The sequence below is a fragment of the Theobroma cacao genome, chromosome 4, assembly GCF_053813885.1.
Source record: "Theobroma cacao isolate CCN51 chromosome 4, ASM5381388v1, whole genome shotgun sequence".
NCBI classification, from domain to species: domain Eukaryota; kingdom Viridiplantae; phylum Streptophyta; class Magnoliopsida; order Malvales; family Malvaceae; genus Theobroma; species Theobroma cacao.
In genome coordinates this window covers 38,993,231-39,017,155 of record NC_142642.1, presented here as the reverse complement: position 1 = coordinate 39,017,155, position 23,925 = coordinate 38,993,231, and the positions used below count along the sequence as shown (strand labels likewise).

At 35.3% G+C, this 23,925-nt stretch overlaps 5 protein-coding genes across 7 annotated transcripts; 3 read left to right on the top strand and 2 right to left on the bottom strand.

Moving 5' to 3' along the window:
- Nucleotides 1-63: 63 nt before the first annotated feature.
- LOC18603347 (Haloacid dehalogenase-like hydrolase (HAD) superfamily protein) lies at nucleotides 64-2,993 on the top strand. Its single transcript, XM_007035254.3, has 5 exons — nucleotides 64-468; nucleotides 1,178-1,220; nucleotides 1,684-1,744; nucleotides 1,832-1,966; nucleotides 2,316-2,993. The coding sequence occupies exons 1-5, from the start codon at nucleotides 132-134 to the stop codon at nucleotides 2,478-2,480; spliced, it is 741 nt and encodes a 246-aa protein (XP_007035316.1). The 5' UTR covers nucleotides 64-131; the 3' UTR covers nucleotides 2,481-2,993.
- Nucleotides 2,994-3,825: 832 nt separating this feature from the next.
- On the top strand, nucleotides 3,826-5,485 carry LOC18603346 (uncharacterized). The gene is made up of 3 exons (XM_018119315.2): nucleotides 3,826-4,455; nucleotides 4,783-4,884; nucleotides 4,997-5,485. The coding sequence occupies exons 1-3, from the start codon at nucleotides 3,901-3,903 to the stop codon at nucleotides 5,135-5,137; spliced, it is 798 nt and encodes a 265-aa protein (XP_017974804.1). The 5' UTR covers nucleotides 3,826-3,900; the 3' UTR covers nucleotides 5,138-5,485.
- Nucleotides 5,486-6,883: 1,398 nt separating this feature from the next.
- Nucleotides 6,884-10,065, top strand: LOC18603345 (Major facilitator superfamily protein). 3 transcript variants are annotated; one of them, XM_088805352.1, is made up of 3 exons: nucleotides 6,884-7,713; nucleotides 8,380-9,090; nucleotides 9,178-10,065. In XM_088805352.1, the coding sequence occupies exons 1-3, from the start codon at nucleotides 7,191-7,193 to the stop codon at nucleotides 9,528-9,530; spliced, it is 1,587 nt and encodes a 528-aa protein (XP_088661478.1). In that variant the 5' UTR covers nucleotides 6,884-7,190; the 3' UTR covers nucleotides 9,531-10,065. The 3 variants fall into 3 exon arrangements, with proteins under 3 accessions (XP_088661478.1, XP_007035314.1, XP_088661479.1); XM_007035252.3 differs by having other exon boundaries at nucleotides 6,885-7,713; nucleotides 8,380-10,065; XM_088805353.1 differs by having other exon boundaries at nucleotides 7,498-7,713; nucleotides 8,391-10,065.
- Nucleotides 10,066-10,319: 254 nt separating this feature from the next.
- On the bottom strand, nucleotides 10,320-12,909 carry LOC18603344 (pentatricopeptide repeat-containing protein At5g16860-like). The gene has a single exon (XM_007035251.3). It carries the CDS (start codon nucleotides 12,457-12,459, stop codon nucleotides 10,543-10,545), a length of 1,917 nt encoding a protein of 638 aa, XP_007035313.3. The 5' UTR covers nucleotides 12,460-12,909; the 3' UTR covers nucleotides 10,320-10,542.
- A 1,699-nt stretch (nucleotides 12,910-14,608) lies between these two features.
- On the bottom strand, nucleotides 14,609-16,139 carry MYB305 (myb domain protein 305). The gene is made up of 3 exons (XM_018119295.2): nucleotides 15,890-16,139; nucleotides 15,430-15,559; nucleotides 14,609-15,332 (listed from the first exon to the last, which is right to left on the bottom strand). Exons 1-3 carry the CDS (start codon nucleotides 16,041-16,043, stop codon nucleotides 14,819-14,821), a joined length of 798 nt encoding a protein of 265 aa, XP_017974784.2. The 5' UTR covers nucleotides 16,044-16,139; the 3' UTR covers nucleotides 14,609-14,818.
- Nucleotides 16,140-23,925: the final 7,786 nt, after the last annotated feature.

The following is a 23,925-nucleotide window of genomic DNA, read 5'->3' as shown; positions in this document are numbered from 1 at the left end:
CATTTTCTAAATGTAAAAAGTTAATCCGACAAACATTCCGTCCCCTCCTCATTTCACCACCACTCATTGCCCACCAAAATCCAAAAATCTATAAGCACATTGTCAAATATACCTTTGCTTCTTCAATCCCGATGCCCTCATTTCTCTCCAAATCCTTCCTCCGTTTGCCCCCCAAATCCCCTCGCTTCTTCCGCCACTTTCCCATGTCCACTCTCACCACCAAACCTCGGCTTCGCGGCGTCGTTTTCGACATGGACGGCACCCTCACCGTCCCCGTCATCGACTTCGCTGCAATGTACAAGGCTGTCCTCGGTGACGACGAATACAAGAGGGTCAAAGCTGAAAACCCGTGTGGGATTGATATTTTGCACCACATTGAGAATTGGAACCCCGATAAGCAGCGAAAAGCTTATCAGATTATTGCTGATTACGAAAAACAGGGCCTTGATCGCCTCCAAATCATGCCTGGTTAGTGTTTGGTTGCTGGGAAAGTGAATGGAAATTGTTAGGTAGAAAAGGGTAGATTTAGGTTTCCGAAGCATGCTACTGTCTTCGAATTATGATATGATATTTCTTTTAAGACTCCAATCTGAAGACATTCGAGTTTTAATTTCAAGTGTTAGGGGATTGAATAGGAAAGATACCCTTTTGAGGGAATCTGCTGAATGGTTTCTGTGTTTTATGGTTTGGTTGAATCAGTTAGTATCTACTGGAACAGAACATGGTATTCCTTCATTTTTATTAGGAAAATGTTGGCTTTTTTTTCCTGGGGTTTATTGCAAAATTAGCTGATTGATTGTTCAGCTGGTGAGTCTTTATACTGTTCATGCAAGATTCTGTCACCGAACTGGGTTTAAGATTATCCTTGGCAAGCTACTTCCTATGCTTTGTTTTGCGAAAATCTGGATGTATTTCATGGGTTCTCGATAGTTTCAAGGTAGCAAATGTTTGGGAGTAAATTGCTGGACCTGGTGTTTTGTTTAATTTCTTTTCATTAGATGTTTGCTTTGGAGTTACCTTTATTCTTGCTGGGACTCTCCCTTTTCTGCTGAGAGGGAGTGTGTTTGGTTAAAAATTTTCACCTGTAATACTCTCTTTGAGCTAAATAGGACTTAATTATTTGCCACCTTACATGCTAATTGATTTAAGTCGTGACATTTGGCCGATAATTGTGCAGGTGCAGTAGAGCTTTGTGGTTTTCTTGATGCAAAGAAAATAAGGTGAAGTTCCAGAATCCTTTAGTTTAGTGTTCTTTTTCCTCCTAATACTTATTTATCTTTCATGTACAGATTACTGTGTAAGACATGGTATAGATGGCTGCAGGCATTATAGGCTATTATCTCACGCTAGATCACTGATTTTTAACTTATGTCCCATGTGGCAGCTTGACCTTTGGCTGAGTTATATGTCTACTTATGACAGCTGCACTACTTATTCTTAATAGCAGACAGTTTTGTTAGGTTTCATTTTGCTGTCTTGAATCATTTAATATACTAGCTAAATGAAATTGGCTGGCATGTTAATTGTTTGCTCCTAGCAGTACTTTCATACTTGGATCTGCCAACTGCTTTTGCTTTCAAATCTATTGCATTAAAATCTAAATATTTTCTGGATGTGCCTTGTTGAGTAACCTTTTCTTCATGATGTTTTTAGATGCTAACAAACGCCTTCCATTTCTTTCAGAAGGGGACTAATAACTCGCAATATCAAAGAATCAGTTGATCTGTTTCATCAACGGTTTGGGGTAAGCTATTTAAAGTGTGAAATTGAACTTTTCTGGACATTTTGTTGAATTGGGGGATTGAAATCTCACTTACACGTGTTGTTTCAGATGATGTTTTCTCCAGCACTCAGCAGGGAGTTTCGTCCTTATAAACCAGACCCTGCTCCTCTGCTACATATCTGTTCCACTTGGGAAGTTCAACCAAATGAAGTCATGATGGTTGGTGATAGTCTTAAAGATGATGTGAGTGTTTCTTCGCCAGCAACAACAATAAACAAAGAACAAATATAATGGGAAAAAAAGAAGATCATGTAACTCTTTTTTCATCTTCATGGCAACTATGTTGCTTTTGCCTTCATGCACATGTTTGTTGTGGTCATGTTGCATGCAATTCTTTGGGATATGCACCTTTGATATGATATTTACAAACTATAATTCTTGCGGGAAATGGGGAAAACAAGAAAGTCTTGGACCATTTCATTTTACATCGCATTACCTCTCAGGGCAGCTGCATGCAGAACTCAAATTTACCATTTTAAACTATTATGACTCTGGCAAATGGACTCTGATTAGATATATTTACTTTTTGCAGGTGGCTTGTGGGAAACAAGCGGGAGCAGTTACATGCTTGCTTGATGAAAGGGGGAGGTATATCTCTCAAGATTTTGCCAGATTGGATCTAACACCGGATTTCAAGGTGTCTTCCTTAAATGAAGTTTACTTCCTTCTGGAATCCAGTTTTGACCTAACACCCTGATTTCCAAGTCCATGGTTGACAAATGGTTTTATACTTCATGGAGTAGCTGATAGTTGTGCTTTATCTAGTGAAAATCCTACACTAGATAGGATAGCTCTTTTTTTTCCATTGTTCCCAAGAAAGTTTTTAACAGTTGAGGAACACCTGAACAGTAGATAGCAGTAGGTAAATAAAAAAAATCAGCCTTTAAGTATAAGATGCTGTTCCCGTTATCTGGAGGATAGTTGAAGGAGACCTTGTGTTTGAGTTGATCACCAGCAGGATAGCAGGATATCACCATGGAGTTTGGAGTTGTTTTCTGTTGCTGAAGAACACTGGAGAAGACATCATTCGAATGTTCATGATGTTTTTCACATTTATTCTCGATGCCTTGCTGTTCATGTGCCTTTGTAATGTTGGGCATCCAAGGTCTTTGTTCTACACGTGGATGTCCAACTGTAAAGAAACATTTGGCCAATACTATTTTGGACAATTCATTTCATGCTGAAGAAGTACTAATATCCTTATTAAGTCCCATAATTCTAAAATGTTAGTGTGGTTGAAAAAGGTAGTGGAAAATATTCCTGGGCAACGTTGGTATAGCTAGAGGTGTGTAAACGGTTATTTTGGTTAGTTTGGTTTGAATATCTAATAATCGAATTAACTGAATTTATTTTTAAAAATAATTAAAATCAAATCAAATTATACAAATAACTGAATTAACTGAAATCGAACTAATTCGTTAGTTCGGTTCAATTTTTAAAAATCAAACTTGATAAAATGTTTATTTTTTTGTTTGTATATATTTATTTATATTGTATTTTTTTAATAAACTAATACTATAAAAAAATTAAAAATAATAATAATAAATTATAATAAATAAGATGGACACTCATATAATTAAAAAAAAAAAACTAAAGAGAAGAAGAGATTAAGTTTAGGATTTATTTTTCATGTAAAATCCTCATAATACTCTTACTTAAATTCGATTAGTTCGATTAAAAATTTTTTTAATTGAAATCGAACCGAATTAATTTTAATAACTAAACTATCCAAAAAATTGAACTAATCAAACAAAAAAAATCGTACATATTTTGATTCGTTCACATTTGCTCACCCCTAGATATAGCTGATGTGAATGGTATCAGTTCACTAATGTTAGCCTTCAATCTAACTAAATCAGTATAAAATTATTGGAGAAAAACATGACAGGTTATTCTGTTATTATCATGTTTGGCGTGGCATGTTTCCATTGGTTCATTGGTCCATGAGTTACACTTTCAATTCAGCCGTTAATATAAAGGCCGCCATTTCTCAGTTCCTCTGCATTTCACCAATCAGGAGAAATAAGAAAAATAAAATCCAAAAGAGAGAAAAATAAGAGCTTGATTCAATCAAGAAACCATTTGAGCCCAAATCAGCCAAAAGAACAAAAACAAGAATGAGTAACGGTGACCAAGAACTCAGGGACCATGAAACAATCAACTGCGGGGAAGGAGAAGAGCTCCAGGAATCGCCCCTGGACCTCTCTCTCCTCCGCATTGACAGCTTCAATAATGGCACCACCACTGACGTCAGCAACACCCACCGTAATCACCGCTCTTCTTGCGCCTCCTGCGGCGGGACTGGTTATATTAGTACTACTTCTAATCCCATGAAACGTCCCTCGCCTGAGCCACTTACGGAGCCAAAGCCCAAGAAACTCGTCTTGGACCGCAACCATCCTCTCTTTGGCTTCTCCAAGGTTTCTCTCCCTCCACCACCAACTCAATCTTTACCTATCCTTCGACGCTGCGTTTCTGATCCTTCCAGCTCTCCGGGAACCAACACCCAGTCGCCGCCTGGGAATGCCAACATTGTGGGGGAGTCACCATTGTCTAAAGGAAGTGCCTCTGCGTCTGCTTTGCCTCCTAAGGCGCCTGCGCTGAGGAGATCAGCTTCCGACCCATATCCTTCCCCAGGCAGGACATGTAAGGAGGAAAGTCCTAGTGCTAAGGTTCGCATCTTTTTTTTGCATTTTCTTCTCTCTCTTATGTGGGGTTTAACAAATTTGTTGCTTGTTGAAGGTAGTGATTAGTTTAGACAAAGATTCTTTGTATTAATAGTAGTAACTATTGGTTTAAGGCGGTTTCTTTTGTATTTCGCATAGTTCTATAGATTTGTATTTCTTGGATTAGATGTGGGTTCCATATTCTTGCATCTTGATTGTGCCCTTGAGTTTGGTTATGGGGTCTTCCTGGATTCTGTGATTGATTTGATTAAGGATTTGTTGTCTAATGTTGGGTTTTCTTTAAAAAATGTGTGGTGATGGGGCTTATGGCAGAGGCTGAAGAGGATGGAAGATCGCATGAGGGAAATGAGCAAGTGGTTCCATGATGCAATGCGTGAAGATGAAAATATGGTCTGCGCTGAAGAGGCAACAAAGGTTGGATTTTCTTTCACAAAATTATCCTTCATTGTCTGTTTGGTTTCTAAGAAAATGGCATAAACGAAATCTCTATCACAAATCCCCGTTCTTGTTGTTGTTGTTGTTGCAGGATGACTATGAGTTAGAATGTGAAGAAGATGTTAGCGTAGAGAGAGAAGGGGAGTGTGTAGTCATCTGTTTCAAATGCCCCTGTGGCAAAGGTTATAAAATTCTTCTGTTAGGAGGAGACTGTTACTACAAGCTCATCTAGATTTAACTGGTAATTAGCTCCAAATGCTGACATCCGCTACTGATTGAGTTTCCATCAATTTTGGCCTAACTTTTGTTTCATAAGATTGTCTCAGCCTCAATTAAGAGTTAGTCCCTTATAGGCTTTTGTTTTTAACTTTGTTTAACTTTCATGTAGATGATGATACCTTCATCATCAGTCTCAGGCTGAGGCCAATTGTCCTTTACAGAACTGATCATTTCTAGGCCAAAATTATTCTCATAAAGCTCAGAATCAATTACATGTGATGTTGTCGAGATTATCGAATGAGCACATTGCTGAAGAATGTAATAATGGAGGGTTTCTGGTTTATGTTTCTTCTTTTTTTCCGAGCTCCGGTTATGAGTTTTGGCCAAAATGCTTACCCTTTACGTTTTTCATCATTTCATGATCACTGGACATCTCTTCTTCAGCAAAATTTCAACCATATGTTAATTTTGTTCCCTGTTTCCCCAAGAAAAGACAAAGGGGAAAAACTCATTCTTTCAGACCACTAAATTCACTCTTATTAGCTCTCTCTGAAAATTGATCAAATCCTGAAGAATGAGGGCGGGTTAACTAATGTTGCTATGGGATTTTCTGATATAACAATGACTGATGCAGTAGATGCTCCAAATAGCAAACAGTGCTTAATTATTACTATTATTTTCTTTTTTGGGTTTACTTTGATTCAGACACTTCTGTCTTATGTACCTGCAGACTTGGATGGTTGCTAGAAATACACAACTGCGGCTGCTGGCCTCCTTAGATATTCAGTGTCTGATATGAAAAAGGATCAGTCTCCCTGTTTCTGTCTAACAAAATTAAAATCATGTATACTTTACAAGTTCACATAAAAAGGAAACACCATTTTCCGAAAGGTAAAGGGCATCGAACAAGTTGATGTTTCAGCCAAACAGTCTTACAGATGATAAGGGGAAGCTAATCCTGGTACTATTAAGGAGTCTCGTCCAGCCCTGTCTTGAATGTTTATTAAAAGTCTAAACTCTTGATGCAAACAAGGTTGGTTCTGGTTTTCACAAACAGTCATGTACCCGAAAGACTCAAGTTTGCTTTCCACTTTCCTTCCAGTAAGTTAGCTCGTTGGCTTTCCTTTTCTGATTCACAAGGTTCCAAGTGCCAACCTAGTCACGTGTTGCTGGCCTCCAAGATTATCTAAAGTCTAAACCAGCCGCTACCTTGACACCTAACTGAAGATATGGAGACTTCTTCATCGTCACTTATGAGCCACATGGGCTCCCATTTTGGTCCTCAATTTGCCGTGATCAGAAACCAAGTCAAAGAACAGCTTGGCTCAATCCAGGATCAGGTTTCAGTAACAAAACTAAGCCTAAAACCAACAATGCTGTGGCTTTCCTATCATCATTTCCCACTTGCTCTCCTTTCAACATGACAAGTACTAAGAGAAACTATGCTCGTTTGCCACACTGCCGGCAGGGCCCTTGATGTCGCAATCTGAACAGAGCGTGGGCAACAAATCGTCAACCGCGCGTGTGCACGTTCACCACTCTGTTAGTTTCTTGTAGAAGAGTTGAACTGGCAACGGTTCATAGGAATCCCCGGACACGATGTTACACGTGTTGTCATAATCATCCCTTTGATTTGACCCACAACACCTAGATCCTAAGGCTGGAGCCCACTACCCTAACACTGGCCCGCGTTTTAGGACATAAGGAGCGTCGTTCGTTCGTTTTAGGACATGGTTGGGACCCTCCAAATCTCCCCCAAGAAAGGCCAAGACAAAAAACCCAGTAATAAAAGCCGGAACCCTCTGCATTTCTCTCTAGCGGCCCTCAAGTCTTCCACCAAGTAGTAATTTTATTTCTTTTTTGGGCTGTGATTCTGCTTCCTATGTTTTCTCCAGATCTTTCTCTTCTCTCTAAACTCCTCGGTATTTGAATTTTGATATTCTTTCTTCTCTTTAGAGTAACATTTCTTCCAAAGTGGGATATGTTTATCTCTTTCATACGTCTGCATATAAAGAATCCTTCCATTTGTTTTCAATCTGAGTCGAACTCTGAACAAGCCAAGAACAATGATTTACCCATTTTGTTCCACAAAAAACCCAATAAGTTTAATCAATCCAAGAATCCCCAGAATCCAGGAGAGGTACACAAAGTTATCTAACTTTCAGTTAAGATCAATATTCAGGTCTTTTCAGCATCATAATCCTATTCCTAATAGCAATACAGTTAACAAGGACATAAAACCCAAAACCCAACTCATAAATCCTATCATAGTAACCAACCCAGATGAGGTTTCTGTCAGGATTGGCAGGATAAGCAAGGCATATGAGGAGAGGAAAGGTTTATCCCAAGAAGGTTTTAAGGAAATGTTGGCTTTGTGTGGGTTGGGATATTGGGTGCAAGGTTTTAGGTGTTTTCCATGGTTGGCTCTAAACTTCCACATGGCTCACAATCTAAACTTACATCCTTCAACGTTGCAGCTTGTGCAGAACTCTGGTAACCTTCCCATGGCAGCTAAGCCTCTGTATGGAATTCTCTCTGATGCTCTCTACATCGGGGGTGCTCATAGAATACCTTATATTTCCATCGGAGGTCAGTTAGTATCTTCCTGATAAAATTTTTACATTTTCAATATCCTTTCTTCCTTTTGGTTCTATTAATGTTTTTATGTTTGTTTTCTCTTATTTGAAATTTTTCTGATTGCTGCAAACTTAGTTGTTTTAATGAGTTTGAAATGCTTTTAAATCTGTTGTTTCTATTCCTTTGCTCTTTATTCCTCCCTTTGTCTGGTTTCGGTTTCTGGACTTCTCTTCCTCTTTTTTCCATTTAAGTATGCCCTAGATTCTGTTTTTTGTTTCTTCTGTTTCCTTATTCCAAACCTTCATTTCCAAGGCAGTGGAAAGTAAAATGGTAACTGCGTGTTCAAGATTCTGAAATCTGACTATGGAGATAATAGGAACAAAATTTGAAACGAAAATACTCAATATACTGACTTATCTGGTTTTAAAATTGTTAAAGTCATGCAGATTATATGCTATTAGATTATGTTATTCTTCAAGTTCTAGGAACTTTAAACTCATTACTGGGGAAGAAAAATCCAACATCATTGCTAAGGATTGAGTAATTCATCCCTTGGATAACTTCTTACCTGAGACTAGCTAGGATTATAATTGAACATTCTACAATCTTAAGGGCAAGAATCGTTTCAATCGGTTGATTGGAAGACTGAATGAATGTTACTGACAATCCTACTTTCAGTCCTTCTGCAGGTCTTGTCTTGGGGGCAATTAGCTTTGATTCCAGTTGCAGGTCAAGCCCTTCCTACCCTCATGGCATGTGTTCTTCTAAGTAATCTAGGAGCATCCATTACAGAAGTTGCAAAGGATGCTCTTGTGACAGAGTATGGCCAAAAACAGAGAATTACTGGACTCCAGTCTTATGCTTTCATGGCTTTAGCTGCTGGTGGGATCCTGGGCAACTTACTAGGGGGATATTTCTTACTCAAAGCACCACCCAGAACCATGTTCCTCATATTTTCAGTTCTATTATCTCTTCAGCTTGCAATTTCTTTATCAGAAAGAGAGGAAGGTCTTGGTTTAGCCCAACCTTTGGATTACATTCTTAAAAGACAAACAATTTCAGAAATTATCAGAAAGCAGCTATCTGATCTTATGATTGCCATCAGCGAGGAAAGCATATTCCGACCTCTAACTTGGATTGTAGCTTCTATTGCCATGGTTCCTATTCTGTCAGGCTCAATCTTTTGTTATCAAACTCAATGTCTACGTCTTGATCCTTCAGTTATTGGAATGTCACGAGTAATTGGCCAATTGATGCTTCTATCCTTGACTGTGCTTTATGACCGCTATTGGAAACATATTCCCATGAGGAAATTGATTGGTGCTGTACAGGTTTCGTACGCATCTTCCCTTCTTCTTGACCTCGTTTTAGTAAAACAGATCAATCTAGGTATGGGAATTCCCAATGAAGTGTTTGCCCTTTGTTTTTCTGGTTTAGCAGAAAATCTTGCACAATTTAAGGTTCTTCCTTTTTCAGTGCTGCTGGCAACTTTGTGTCCACGGAGTTGCGAAGGATCTCTTACTTCTTTCTTAGCATCAGCATTGTGCCTGTCATCAATTATTAGTGGATTTTGGGGAGTTGGGTTGGCTGCTTTGCTTGGAATACAATCTGGTGATTACTCACGCTTGCCTGTAGGAATAATGATACAGTTCCTTGCAGCACTATTGCCTTTAGGATGGATTCATCAAGTACCAATGTCTCAACCTGTTCAGAAGGAAAGAAAGAAAGGTCTGAGTAAAAGAACTCGAAGAAACAGAAGGATTGGAAGAGTTGTGATTGGTTCAGTTTTTGTTTACCGGCGAGAAAGAGAATCTGAGGTACAGAAGTAGAGAAGTTATTCAGTTTGGCAGTGAGAACCTCTTATGGGCATGAGCTGTAAAAGGAAAATGCAGGTTGAAGTCCCATATTTTAATGACTTGATGCCGCCATCTGTGAATGTCAGTTCTATCTCAAGTACCCTTTGGTGTCAACCATCATAGAGGTCAGATCATCACTGTGCACCCAGCAGTTTTTCAACATAAGCAAAGGTCTTGCTTTCGAACATTATTCTTTTTGTCCTGAGGTCTGGCTGTGGAATGAGAATGCCATGCATTACTTTGGAAATTTGTTGAAATGGTCGATCTACTTCTTTCCAAGCTTCCTGCAACAAAATTGGCTATCAGTACCAACCAAGTTCAGATATCTGGGAACCCATTAGCAAAGGATGATGAAGAAGATTCGGTATGGACCTGTGAAAGATCCCTGATCATGTGCAGACGAAATGAATTTGTAACAGAACATTTACATGGTTTTGTAGTTTGTAGTACAGGAAAGGTCCGATTTTGAGAAAAATAAGAAAAGAGCCACAGCCACTTATCAATTCAAGCGCAAGTGTCTTTACAATTGGTCTCTACACATTTTCTTCCTCTAGACTGTTTTGGCAGTTCTGCTTTCAGTTTGTGCGTGTAATTTGTAAAGTATAATCAATCCAGCTTTTCGATTATTTTGAGGGCATTGTCTACCAACCTAAGATTACTCACTCCAACTGGGAATGAAACCTATGCGAAGTAAAAATGGAAAACAGGAAACGGGAAGGGGGGGGTGTGAATAGACACTTCACTTGCTTTGGATGGATGGTATACACTATAGATAGCACCATTCTTTTATTATTGCCCTTTGTTAAAGAAAAATAGTAATTAAAAAAATTAATACGCCATAAAACCAACCTGAAATAGTTAGATTTTTCTACGGATTAGGTGATAAACTCATTGATCATGATTGCCCGAATCATATCTACAATACAATACAACTCATATGTGATGCCTCCGGTTGCCAAGAGAACCACAGAGAGACTATCAACAATTAATAACTAGTGATCTGTGTCAACTCTTCAAAATCAGTAGGATAACCGGCTCCCTTCATTATAAAGATGAGGTCATCTAGTATCTCATAAATCGAACTGGAATGAGGATGTGCTTTATCAGCCACATAAAAGCAATGAGTCTTGCCATTCATGCTAATCCAGCTGCACCCAGGTGCCTTCCTCAAACCCCTTTCCTTCATCATTTTTCTTAATCCCGCCACAGCATTCCATCGTTTAGAAGAAGCATGTAAATTTGAAAGTGAGACATAGTTTGAAGGATTTTCAGGTTCTAACTGAATGAGAAACCTATAGGCAAGGTCTTGCATCTCAAGATTCTCATGCATTACGGAAGCACTAACAAGAGCCCCCCAAACACTTGGCCCAGGTTCAACAGGCATTGTTTTGATAAAATCTAATGCTCGATCAAGCTGCCCTGATCGACCTAGCATGTCAACTACACAAGCACAGATCTCAACTGTTGGCTTCATCCCATAGTCATTTGTAATTGATTTATAAATACTAAGACCTTTGTTTACCAATCCCGACCTTCGGCAAGCAGAAAGCACCCCTACCACTGTTATCATGTCTGGTTTAACCCCAAGCAAAAGCATCTGGTCAAACAGACACATGGCTTCTTCACCCTTTCCATGTAATCCATATGCACAAATCATCGAACTCCAAGATATAGAATCTTTACAGAACAAACCATTCTCAAAAACTTGTTTAGCACAATTCAAGCTCCCACATTTTGAATACATATCAATCAACGCATTACACAAGGCCACATCATGACTCAGCTCCTTTCTAATTGCATAACCATGAATCTGTTTTCCAGCCATCAAACCAGCATAGGAGCTACAAGCAGGAAGAACATTCACAAGAGAGACTTTATTGGGTTCTATTCCATCACGCAACTGCATTTCCTGGAAAAGAACCAGCGCTTCATCAAAATCTCCATTGTCAACGTAACCATTGATCATTGCTGTCCAAGCATAAACATTTCTAAACCTCATCCTATCAAAAACATTTCTACCCATCAAAACTTTACTATTCCTTGAATACATATCGATCAAACAACAACCCAAATGAACATCAGAACCACAAGCCGAATCCAGTTCATTCTTCAAAATATAACAATGAAGTTCCCTCCCATAATCGCATCTCCTAGTAACCTCCTCATTGCCACTCAAAGGCAAAAGACTCGAAATTGTGAATCCATTAAGTTTCACTCCATCAATTTGCATATTTTTAACAACTTCCCACAAATCCTTTCCCAATCTGCAATCCCCAGCATTCGCATACCCTGAAATCAATGCATTCCAAGACCCCACATTTCTTTCAAACATTTCGTCGAACACTTTTTTCATCCCCTCAAATTCTCCACATTTTCCGTACATTGAAATCAAAGAATTGGAAACAACAACATCCAAAACAAACCCAGTTTTTATACTTTTACAATGAACCAAATTCCCCACTTTCAAGTCCCCGATTTCACCGGCAACTTTCGAAACCGTTGCCAATGTAAAATCATCTGGCTTTGCATTAAAATGGCCCATTTTACAAAACAAATCAAAAGCTTCAATAAACGAGTAACTTTTGAGATACCCATTAATCACCGAGTTCCAAAGACATATGTTCTTTTCTTTAACTGAGTCAAAAACGACTCTTGACTCAATTAGGTGCCCAAAAAAGGCGTATAAAGAGAGGAGCTTTGAGGCTAAAAACGGATTTTGAGTGAGCCCAAGTGAGAGTACTCGAGCGTGGGCTTGCTTGGTGAGTCGGAGAGATTCATGGGTGGCTGAGAGATGGAGGAAATGGAGGAGATTGAAAGGCGAGTCGAGCACAGCAGCAGATGTGTAATAACGGATGGTCTGGGTGGTAAATAGGTTGCGGCTAAGGGGGAAGAAGAAGGTCATTCGGATTTGAATTTTGGCGAAGACAATGATGACGATGATCGGATAAGAATTACGGTGTATGGGTGATAAATTTAACCAATTTTCATATTTACCCCCATGAACCTTTACCTCTCACTTGGCAAAATCTATCACTCCATCACCCTTTTGTCATCACTTACTCTAGCTCTTGCATACTTCAAACATTAAATCGACAAAAAAAAAAAAAAAGAAGCATATGAGGTGGAAGAGAATCTAGGTTCAAATCTGATCATGGATTTGTTGATTGAAATAAAATGATAAAATAAGACGCACTTTGTTTGCAGCTTCACTTCAAACTCTTAATAAAGGAAAACATATGGGGACAAAGATAACTAATAAAGCAAGCACGGATTGTACTGCTTCCAAAGGTTTCCGTATCAATATGCTTTTCTATCTCTTGTTCTTGTTCTTGTTCTTGTTGATAAGAGAGCTTTCATCATTTTTATTTTGCTTAAAGTCACAGAGATGCTTATTCCGTACTTTTAAATTTTTGTTGAATATTCATTCTCCAAAAAATAAAAAAAATTTGTTGAATATTTGGATTATTTTTTCTTTTATTAACCCAAAAATTTTAGTGTCGAACATATTTTTATGCTTTAAAAATTCCTAAAGTAGCAATAAATACAGTGTAACTCATTGTTTATGCATGTAACTTCTGTGATCACATGGCTTCAAAAATTTATATGATACAATCAAATTAATAAAAATTCATATTCGAAAAATACAATCAAAAGTTAAAATTGTTACAGTGAACCGATTTTATATCTATTCATATTTTGAATTTTTTGTAATTATAAATTATTGTAATAAAAATACGAATTATCTACTAAATCAATTCACAAAGTAAAAAAAAAAAAAGACTACTCATTTATGAAATAGGATGGGCAACAAGACAACTTATTAATAAACCAGCATGGATTCTAGCATAATAGCAAATCCATGGTGAATTATTTATGAAGACAAGTAAAAAAACAACATATGACTCAAGGAAATCAGGGAAAGATAACATCGGAGATTAATGCAATCAGGAGAGAATCAAGTTCTGATCTTTAACATGGGATTTACTTATAATAAAATAATAATAAGACAGCACCTTTGTTTCTAAGTTACTTCTTCCACTTTTGTTCCTGAATGTGACCTCACACCCAACCAACCAAAAAGGGAATTGTACTTATTTCCATTGTACTCCGTAACCAACCCCAGATGCTTTCTTAGCACTAATTCTATGCATTCATCAGAGCCAGATAAGGGAAAGAAGAAAGAAAGAATGAAAGAAGACTAGCCATGGGGAGAATAATTAAAGGAAATTCATTGTTGGAGAATTGTCCACAGCAAGGACAAGATGTAACTGATGCTGATAGATGTGAGTTTAGGATTGAGATTCTAAATTCGGGTTGTAATAATTTTTTATTGCATAGAAAAAATTATCATGAATGAAAGCTAATAACCTCGTTAATTTAAATTTTATCTTGATTATGAAAACTTACGAGTAAAATTGTTTGATCTTAATCTATTTCGTCGACGGGTAATTAAATAGATAGATGTGAAAGCAAGATAATATAGTTGGAAATTTTTCTTTAAAGCACGAAGTAAGCTTAATGAAAAGAGAATCTAGTTCTACCCTTAACTTGTTCTAGCTTGAACCTAGGCGTATACAATTAAAATAAAGTAATCTTAGATTATATTCTAAAACTTTATAACTATTTCTTTAGTCAAAGAAATGATGAAATGGTTTTTATTTTAATGAGTGCATGGCAGCAACATCTGCCAGCACAAGAGGTTTAGCTGTGATCATGCTGATAAAAAGGATCTTCATAAAATATATGTTGAGAGACTTTTAAAAAGAAGTTGAAGTTCCTTAATCATATGCTTTAATCCTCTTTTGGCGCTAATTTTATGGTATTAATTATACTCAAAGATGTGACTTTTTGTCATAGCTAGCATCCGAATGTGCTTGCTAGTTGTTACTGCTTAACTATGTTGATTCTTTTTCTTTTTCTTTTTTTTGGGTTTTTGTCCTTCATTGTTGCTTCACTGCTGGGGAAAGCATTGAACTGATTGAGTCTGGGGTGTCTGGAACTCCTGTTCTTGAATTTTTCCAACCAATAAAGTAGGCATGCTCATTTTCGTGCAAAATTGGTTCATTTTATTGATAGGTTACATCATAATTAGGCTTTACTTTGCATTGGTCACAACTTAAATTTTCACACCTTGATTATCAATCTAAGGCTCCAGATTTAAGAGCCTTCTCATTTGATGAGAACTAAAAGGACAAACACTAAATAGTAGGAATTAAGGGGGTCTTCTCATTTGATAAAGACTGAAACTACTCAGAAAGAAATTAACAGAAAGGGGCCACTAGATTGTGCAAACTAGCTTTACTTGTTGCACATGCCGAACCAAAAGTTCCATGGACATCATCCAGGTTCCACAAGCCATCCCAAAGAATTTCTTCGTTCGAGGTATCACTCCCGGAAACATTGCCATTGATCATGGGGTAGAAGAAGCCTTGTTCCTCTGTTGTGTTGGGGTATGAAGTAGCCATTTCTTGCCTCAGCTGTGGCACATATGGAGCTCTATGCTCATTTTCATCAAGCAGGGACATGATCCTTTTCATGTCAAATTGATTCAACTGTAACTGTTGCTGTTGCTGTTGTTGCTGTTGCTGCTGCTGTTGTTGTTCTTGTTGTTGCAGTAGCTGCTGCTGCTGAAACTGTTGCCTTTTCAGCAGACGAGCTTTTGCCTTATCAGAGTTATCTGGTGATAGTTTAGCCTTTTTCTTGAAATGGGTCCTCCAGTAGTTCTTGATCTCGTTATCAGTTCTTCCAGGCAAGCTTCTTGCAATTGTTGACCACCTGAAATTTGTTGTTTCCATCTTCCTAAGTAAACAAGTTCCTATTATATGAATAGAAAATTTGCAAACTTCAGGCCAAGTTGTGTTCAGATCATTACCTGTTTCCCCACCTTGCATGAAGCTCAAGGATTATACTCTCTTCATGAGGGGTTATTTGCCCCCTCTTAAGGTCTGGCCTTAAATAATTCACCCATCTCAGCCTGCAGCTCTTTCCATTCCTTTTTAACCCTGTACAGACAGATCATTAAAAGAAAAAGATTATATGTTTATTCAAAAGATAAAACATGCCTAGATAATGCAATTCTTGGCAATCATTGAATCACCAAAAAAAGATAAAAAAGAACATTTATAAACCAAATTAAAAACCCCATCTGCAGTAAAGTGACTCTCCTAAAAGTCCTAATTAATAAGCTGGATTCCTTCCCACTTGATGCATTTATTGCCTTGATCAAATGCATTGTTTTCTAACCTCCATGCCAAAAGAAGCTAGTACATAAAAAAAGCTAGTGCTAAGTTGGAGAGTAAGAGGATAAACATGGTTTGTGCTACTTTGCTTACCTGCAAGCCTAGCTACAGAGTTCCATCTGCCTTCACCATGTACCCTGACATACTCAATAAGCAGCCTATCTTCTTCAGCTGTCCAGGGACCTTTCCTCCACCCCTCTTCAATAATACCCCAACCCAAGTGTCCAGCCATCACTGCCCAAGACATGTAAAAGGGGCAAAACGAAAGAAAGAAAAAACAAAGGAAAGCTCCACCTTTGATAAATGCTTTGAGGTGAAGTTTTTTTTTTTTTTTTTTTCTGTTTTTTTTGTCTAGCAAATTCTATGCCTTCTGGGGTTAGTGTGTCACATATTTATATATGCACTGAAGGTCCCCCCCTGGCCTCACCCCCATCAGTCATTTTCAAAATCATCCCCATCTTTTCTGTGTTAAGGTACACAGCTGATCTCTTTAAGATACCATCATCATCTGTCAAATGACCCATGTAACCTCCCCTCCTCTCCCCTTGTCATCCCAATTGACAACTAGCTGTCACCATTTTTCCAATTCAAGAAAGTGGTCCTCATCATGCCTTTATGCAGACAACTTCATACTGAACTGCCAATCACAAAATTTTACATGTAAATTTGTTGGAAAACAGGAAGGAAATTGGAACATAAAAATTGGGGTTACCATGAAATTGTGTAAGGGATATTAAAGTCAATTACCATTGAATTGCAAGAACAAATGGGAATGTCAAGACATTGGGTGACATGTTCTTAGAAGGACCATTATCCAATTAGCATATATTTGTTTGATGCTAAAGAGAAACAAAAGGAAACAGGAATCTCATGGCTTTATGCCACGTATAAGCTAGGGCTTATGCACATTGACACTAGGAATTAATAGCTCTCAAAAAAGCATAATTTAAGAAATAGGACATAATTAAAAAAATAATATAAAGTGGGTGGCCGATTTTTTTCGTTTTTTTCGCATGAAAATTACTGGACGACCAATGAAAATCTACCAGCTGTTGGATTTGCTTACTTCTTAAGGAGATTGATTCATGTAATCTCCATTAAATCTTAATTAAATAAAATTTGTTGGATTCCATTTTGAGGATTGGGAGCATTAAAATATACATACTGTTTGATGTTTTCTGAACGTCACCATGGACAGGTGGTCTCTTCTAGATTTTCATCCTGGATAAAGACAAGTTTATTTTGAGCCAGGGAGTGCATAGAGTTCCATGCCCTTCAACCTTGAGTAGCCACAACATCTATAAGTTACACTAATCCTCATAAACATAAATATCAATTTTGTGTAGCATTATATAATAGGTGGAAAAGATATGTTCAAAGTCACTTAAACTTAGTTCAAGTATTAAGAATTTAAGATGATATAAAACTCATACAAAAATCTTATATTCAAATCGTAATATCAGAAGACAGAATTTGAGATATATATAAATAATTTCAAACGAGGTAAAGGAAAATTTTTGTACGGACGGCTAACAACTACCTAATGGCATGGAAAATATGTACTCCACGTGTCATTTTATTGTTGTTACTATACTTAATTAATCTGTTTAGCCTCTAATTACCTGTGTTTTGTACAGATTTTAACACTTAAAAAAAGAGGCGGGTTGAAGCCAAAAGCTTGAAGCCCTCCTTTTGAATACTTGAATTGCTTCAAACTTTTTGTTTAACAGCTAAGCATGTGAGCTTTAGTGATTTAATTAGTACTTTTTTGTCTTTTTTAAAAGAGTAAAAAAATGTACAAGATCTTATTTGGTTCGTGTTTTCTAAGTTCTATTGTCTTCATGTCTTTTCAAATTAGATTTCTAAGATTAGGATAGAGGTTTACGCATGTCGTGGGGTTCTTAAGCAGTATTAATTAACTAATTCTCCTTTTGTTTTTTTCTTAATTGAAAGGGTACGTTATTAGCACGCTCATCTTTATCTAGAAACCCTGTCAAATTACTTTGATTTATAGGTATATAATACTAGGACTCAAATTTAAATCGATCGTTACTCAAATCATACGTCATCTTTACGACTTAAGCTTAACCCAAATTTTATTGCTTGATTTTTAGTAAGGATGTTAACGAATAAAGTACTTATTATTTTAAAATATTTTAACTCGAACTCGATTCTTTGATACGTGATTAAATTTTTGAATAATTATTCAAACTCGTGCTTAAATATTTTTTTAAAAATATTTAAATTTATCAAATATTTGATTATAAAATACCATTTATATCCCTAATTTTCATCCCCGGCGGTGTAAAAAGAGTTTATTCGGTGTACATGTCAATTTCGAATTGTTTTCTTCTAAAATATTCTTTAAACTAAGACTCCGAGTCTTTTCATTGAGCAATTTTTTATGGAGTTCTTTCGGTTGAGTCAGAAATTCACTAGAAGTGGAGCCCATTGTTAAATGTTAACAAGCCTTAATGCCTTTTGATTTTGATAAGATACATTCTGATTTTTCCTTGGGATTAAAGAAGTAAATCATACTTAAATTAGTATGATTCCCACATCTTGATTATACCATGCTATCTACATTCAAGATTGGGTTGCTGCAAAGAACTGATAGCAATTGGTGAATTCTAAATTTAATTACAAATTAGTATCAAAAACAAAATTTTATTCTACAATTTTCGTTTTAAAGAAAAGTATTTGTATTAAGTGTACAATATTTTGCTTGATATAGAAAGAAAAGTAAAAAAAAAAAAATGAAAAACGTGATTCCCATTCTCCACTTAAAGAAAATATCTTGCATCAAATTATACTTTTCAGTTATTTTCTTCTTTTAACAAATTGAAAAATAATTTTTGCAGAAACTTTTTTAGTTAAGTCAGGATCTCTCAATTGAAGTGGTGCCAGCAGTTTAAAAAAAAAAATGGTTCCAATCCTAGAAATTGTGTTTCTCAAATTAATAGTTTACATTGACAAGACAAGACATTTGGTTGTTACCTTTGGACAAAAATAGAAATAATACTAGGATTAGAATGATTCCCCACATCTTATACTTGCAATTCGAGATTGGGTTTGCCTTCTGTTTCTGGATCGTTAATGGTGAAATACAGCCAACTTGATGGATACATTTGATTTTATATGCCAATAAATTGCCTTCCTCTCTACTTTCTCACCTTCCCCTTTTTTTTTTCTTTTTTAATATTTCCCTCATCGTTTTAAAAAACATTACGGAATTAATTCCACTAGAGGATTTTTGTCGGAATATTCAACGGGGTTTTTACGGATTTTCGATGAAATTATCGGTTTGTATCCTTTCACATGAAATCATGATTTAATTCTTGTTTGAATTGCAATAATGTGGTAGAGTCAAAGGTAAAAAAAATTGACTTGTGAAACATAAAGGGGAGTTGATGTTTCCACCAATAACCCTTTGTTTAAAATTTCCACATGACAATAATTGAGAAGTTGCTGTGATTTTGTTCTCACTAGGGGATTCCTATTAATTTACACAGAAAAGAGAAGTTTCCGGCACTACTTCACAATATATATATAAAAGCAACCAAAAGTGAAAAGGTTTTGCCAACCAAAGGGGGGCAGAGGTGTGATTTTCATGTCCTTTGGCTTTAAACAAATGCTAAGAGTCTTAATTATACTCATTTTATAATTAGTATTAGTTTTAGATCCCACCTTAAAAGATCAAAAACCATATTCTGCTTAAATTATAAGATTAAATTAATTAAGCTCGTAAACTTTTATCTCGACAATTTATACAATAGTTTTTTGATGTCCGAATTATATTGATAAGAAAGCGATATAAAAAAAAAATCGTACATGCAAAATATATTAAAGTATAACTACAAAGGTTTGTTCATTAGATCTTACCTTAAAAGATCAAAGACTTGATTTTGCACTAACTATAAGATTAAATTAATTAAACTCGTAAATCTTTACCTTAAAAGTTTATGCATAGTTTTTTTTTTTTTTTTACATTCAAACGTATATACAAGATATATTAAAATACAACTACAAAGGTTTTTTTAATTTGATGAGTTTGATTAGTAGAATCGATACACAACATAGACCGAAAGGAACCGAAAGGAAAACTCACTTAAGTTAGGTTCGAGTTGGTGATTATCCACGGTTGTAGGGCAAAATATCAACAAATTGAACTGCAAATTTGACTAAAAAAAGGAGTCTTTAAGGGCATTGAGCATAGCTATCAACATAGGCCGGTAAAAAGTGTGCTTGAGTAATTTGCTTAGGCCAATTTTTGGATTTGAATACTAATTAAACGATTAATGAAAGAAATGATCATATGCTGGATGGGCTTGAACCAATGGAAAAAATGAGTCAAATGAAAAAATCTGCTCTCATTTTGACTGTACCTGTCGTTTATGTCATAAAAGGGAGCCTGGCAAACAAGGGCCAATGGTGCTTGTGGGAAAATTATTCCTTAGAAAATTGGAGGACCTAACTTTGATGCTAAACATGTTTTTTGCATTTCGTTTTCAACCCTTTTCTCCTTGATTTTTCAGAGTTACTATTGGAGACCTAAAATTTTCAAGTCTAACATGTTTTTTTGGCATTTCATTTTCATGACTTTAGGTGTTGTTGAGGATCCATAATTATATCCAAATTTGGATTTTAAATTTTCATCATCAGATAAGCATATGTCGTAAGATGATGTATAAATTCATTTTTTTTTATACTTCATTGGGTTTTTTTTTTTTTTATATTCATTTTCATGACTTTAGGTGTTTTATGATGGTCCAAATTGAAATTGGTTTTCAAAATTTTATCACGAGATAAGCATGTATCATGGTCCCCAAAAACAATATACAACTTCATTTTTTCCCCCATAATTACTTGATATTCCTCCTCCATATTCATTTTTCTTCCAAATAAAATTTTTCTTTTTCATTCTTCTAGATAAACATCTCCATTAGAAATAAATTTCGAAGATGGAATCATTGAAAACCAAACTTGCTCTCGTCAATCTCATACTTAATCACACTTTGAGCTGTTGGGCACTACCGACTAAATCCAGAGAATGTTCCCTTTCCCTTGGACAAATTATGTAATCAAATAAAGGTCTCATGCCAAAAGCCTAGAACTCCTAGAGATAAACTAATTAAATGCTCATCCTAATCTTTCATTAATGGTTAGGTGCTGGGTCCAAAGCATGTACTTTTCCTTCACCTTTGACTCCAAAATGTTAGTATTGCTTTTCCCCCTTTGATCCCCACGAGTGTGCAACGATTTTGATGCCCTTTGCTGCTCCTGGTCAATCAGTCAACCATGGCCATTGAGTTTATCCTTCATTATTATTTGATTTTTTTTTCTCTCTTTTACACGCCTCCCACACGATTTGGGTAGGCAAATATTGCCATCATCATCCTTACCATAATCCACTTTTATATTTTTTTTATACATTTATTATGCTTTTGTCTTGCTGTAATACCAAGCATGGATTCAATATATGCTTCTCTTTTTCTCTGTTTTTTGCTTGTTTTCCGTTTATGTAATTCAAAGGGTGAAATCAAGTCTTCCATTGATGTGTTACTACCAACAGTCTCTTGCTCCTAATTGTTTATTCCCGTTGTTATAGCCAAACTATACATGCATAATACATGAAATATACCAGCAGAATTAATCCATCACCATAGATGATTTTGAACATGCAAACCCTGGATATGTGAACTAGTGGGCATACCATGTGCACCGCATGCATGCATCCTGGTTTCAGAAATGAGCAATACAGAGAAGCAATAGATATGATTAATTTGAAAAGGAAAACTAGGCTTCTTTGCCACTCAGATTGGGTCGTCAAGACCTACCCTTAAAGAGAAGTCTTTGATAGAACAGAAACTCATTTCGTTTTCATCACTTTTTGAGTTTTCATCAGCTTTTGGTAAACGGATGACCTTTGATCATAAAAATTTTGGAAGTGGGAAAGCCAACTTTGTAGTGGTAATTGGTTGGCGTTATTCCTGATGAACTGCCCCAACTTGGAAGTAAGTCTCAGCTGACCCTTTTTTTTCCATCTGAAAACAACATTAGCACTAGAGCAAAAGCAGCTAAACTTAGCCAAAAAACAATGATTGACTGGTGAAATCAAAATGGGTACATATCATTTTCTTTCTAATGTATTTGTACTTGAAAACAAAAGTCGAAACAGCAGAGATATTTTTATTGAAAATTTATTTGTCAATGTATTTGAACTTAATGCATACTGTTAATCATTAAGATTGAATCAAATCTTCTGCCTAATCTAAGACCAAAGACTTGAATCATCGTAATGCACTAATACAAGTTTTTTTGCTGATTGCATCCGGATCGAATTTCCATCTTTCTAGCGAAAATCTCTTCAGTCCTTCACTCTTTCTGTTTTATATATGGATATTGGAAAAGTTTAAAGTTTAAGATTCAAGTATTGCAATTTATATGAAGCTTGGGGTTCTTAGTTTAATCATATGAAACAAAACCAATGTTCTGTGTAGTATTTGTGACCAAATTAGAATTGTATTAGTGTTAGATGTTCTATTTCTGTATGAGAAGTGCTGTTGCTATGATCAGACTGGAGCTTCTTGGGTTAGACAGCTTTTCTTTTCCAAGATCAGACACAAGTGGCAGGTGTAAAGTAATGAGATGATTTCCACCATGATTTTCTGACGATTAAGTCACTATTTGCAATAAAAAAATTCGAAATTTGGAATGAGATCATCTCATTTGAAAGAGAAAATAAAATTATTGTTAAATCGTTTCTGTAGTCCAATTTAGAGAGTGATAATGTAATATTCATATAATGTTTTAAGACGTTCATGTTATTTAAGAAAATTTAAATAAATTTTTATTTATTAATTGTATTTAATTAAATTTATATATTTTAATTTTAAATTAAATTATTTTTTATAATTAATAGTTCACTAATTATTATTTGTTAAAATGTTGATAATCATTTTATATCTATGTAACGTTAATTTAGTATTGATGTAAATAGTAAAAAATGTCGCATGGTCATATAATCATATCATCAATTACAGGTTAAATTATGCAATTAGTTCATGTACTTTATCAAAATGATAGATTTAGTCACTATGCAATAATTTGTAAAAATTAAGTTTTTATACTTTCCGAAATTGACAATGTCAGTCTAATATATTAAAAATTTTCTATTATCTATATTGATATGACATTTGGTTGTATTGATGTGATATTTTTTTGTTGATGTGAAATTAAATTTGAAAACATGGTAATGATAATATGGCATTTCACGAATGATGTAATAAGAATGTCGATATGACATGATCAAGTACTAATATGGATTTTATAAGTATGGACATAGAATTAAATAGTGTAAGTTAATAGTTTTAAACAAGATTAGAAAAAAAATCAAAATTGTGAATAAGTTTTTACAATTTAGGGAAAGAGTGTGTGAGAGAAAGAAGAATTACATTTCTATCCTTTATAATTTAAAATGCTGAAAAGTGTACTGCAAAATAGATAACAAATACCATATTATCATTAACAGATCATCATATTCAATATCGCATTAGTAAAAAAATACCATGTTAGCATAAATAACAAAAAAAAATTAATATTATTAACAATTAGATTGATATTGTCAATTTTAAAAAATAAAAAAATTTAATTTTTACAAATTATTATATAAGAACTAAATCCACCATTTTATCAAAATATAAAGACTAATTTCATAATTTAACTTTTATTATAATATATCAACATGACATGTCATTACTCTATAACATAAAATCACAAAATGATATTTTGATTAACAATAATAATCAACAATTGATTTAAAATAAAAATATAAAAACTTATTTAAACGTAATAAAAAATAAAATTTTATTTAAAATTTTTAAATATTATGCTTATGGTATTTGAATCTTACTTGTTTCAAATATGAAAGGTAGAGATGATGATACGATAATTTACTGGAAAGGTGTAAAATTAAATAAAAAATTATTTACATTAAAATTATCAAAATTAAAATAAAATTGAGACATGTAATTTCAAATCTATTCGAGCTCGAGCTCGAATTGCTCTCCAATTCTGACTGAATCAGCTTGCTTCGTTGGTGTAGAATTTTATGCTTTAAAAAGAAAGAA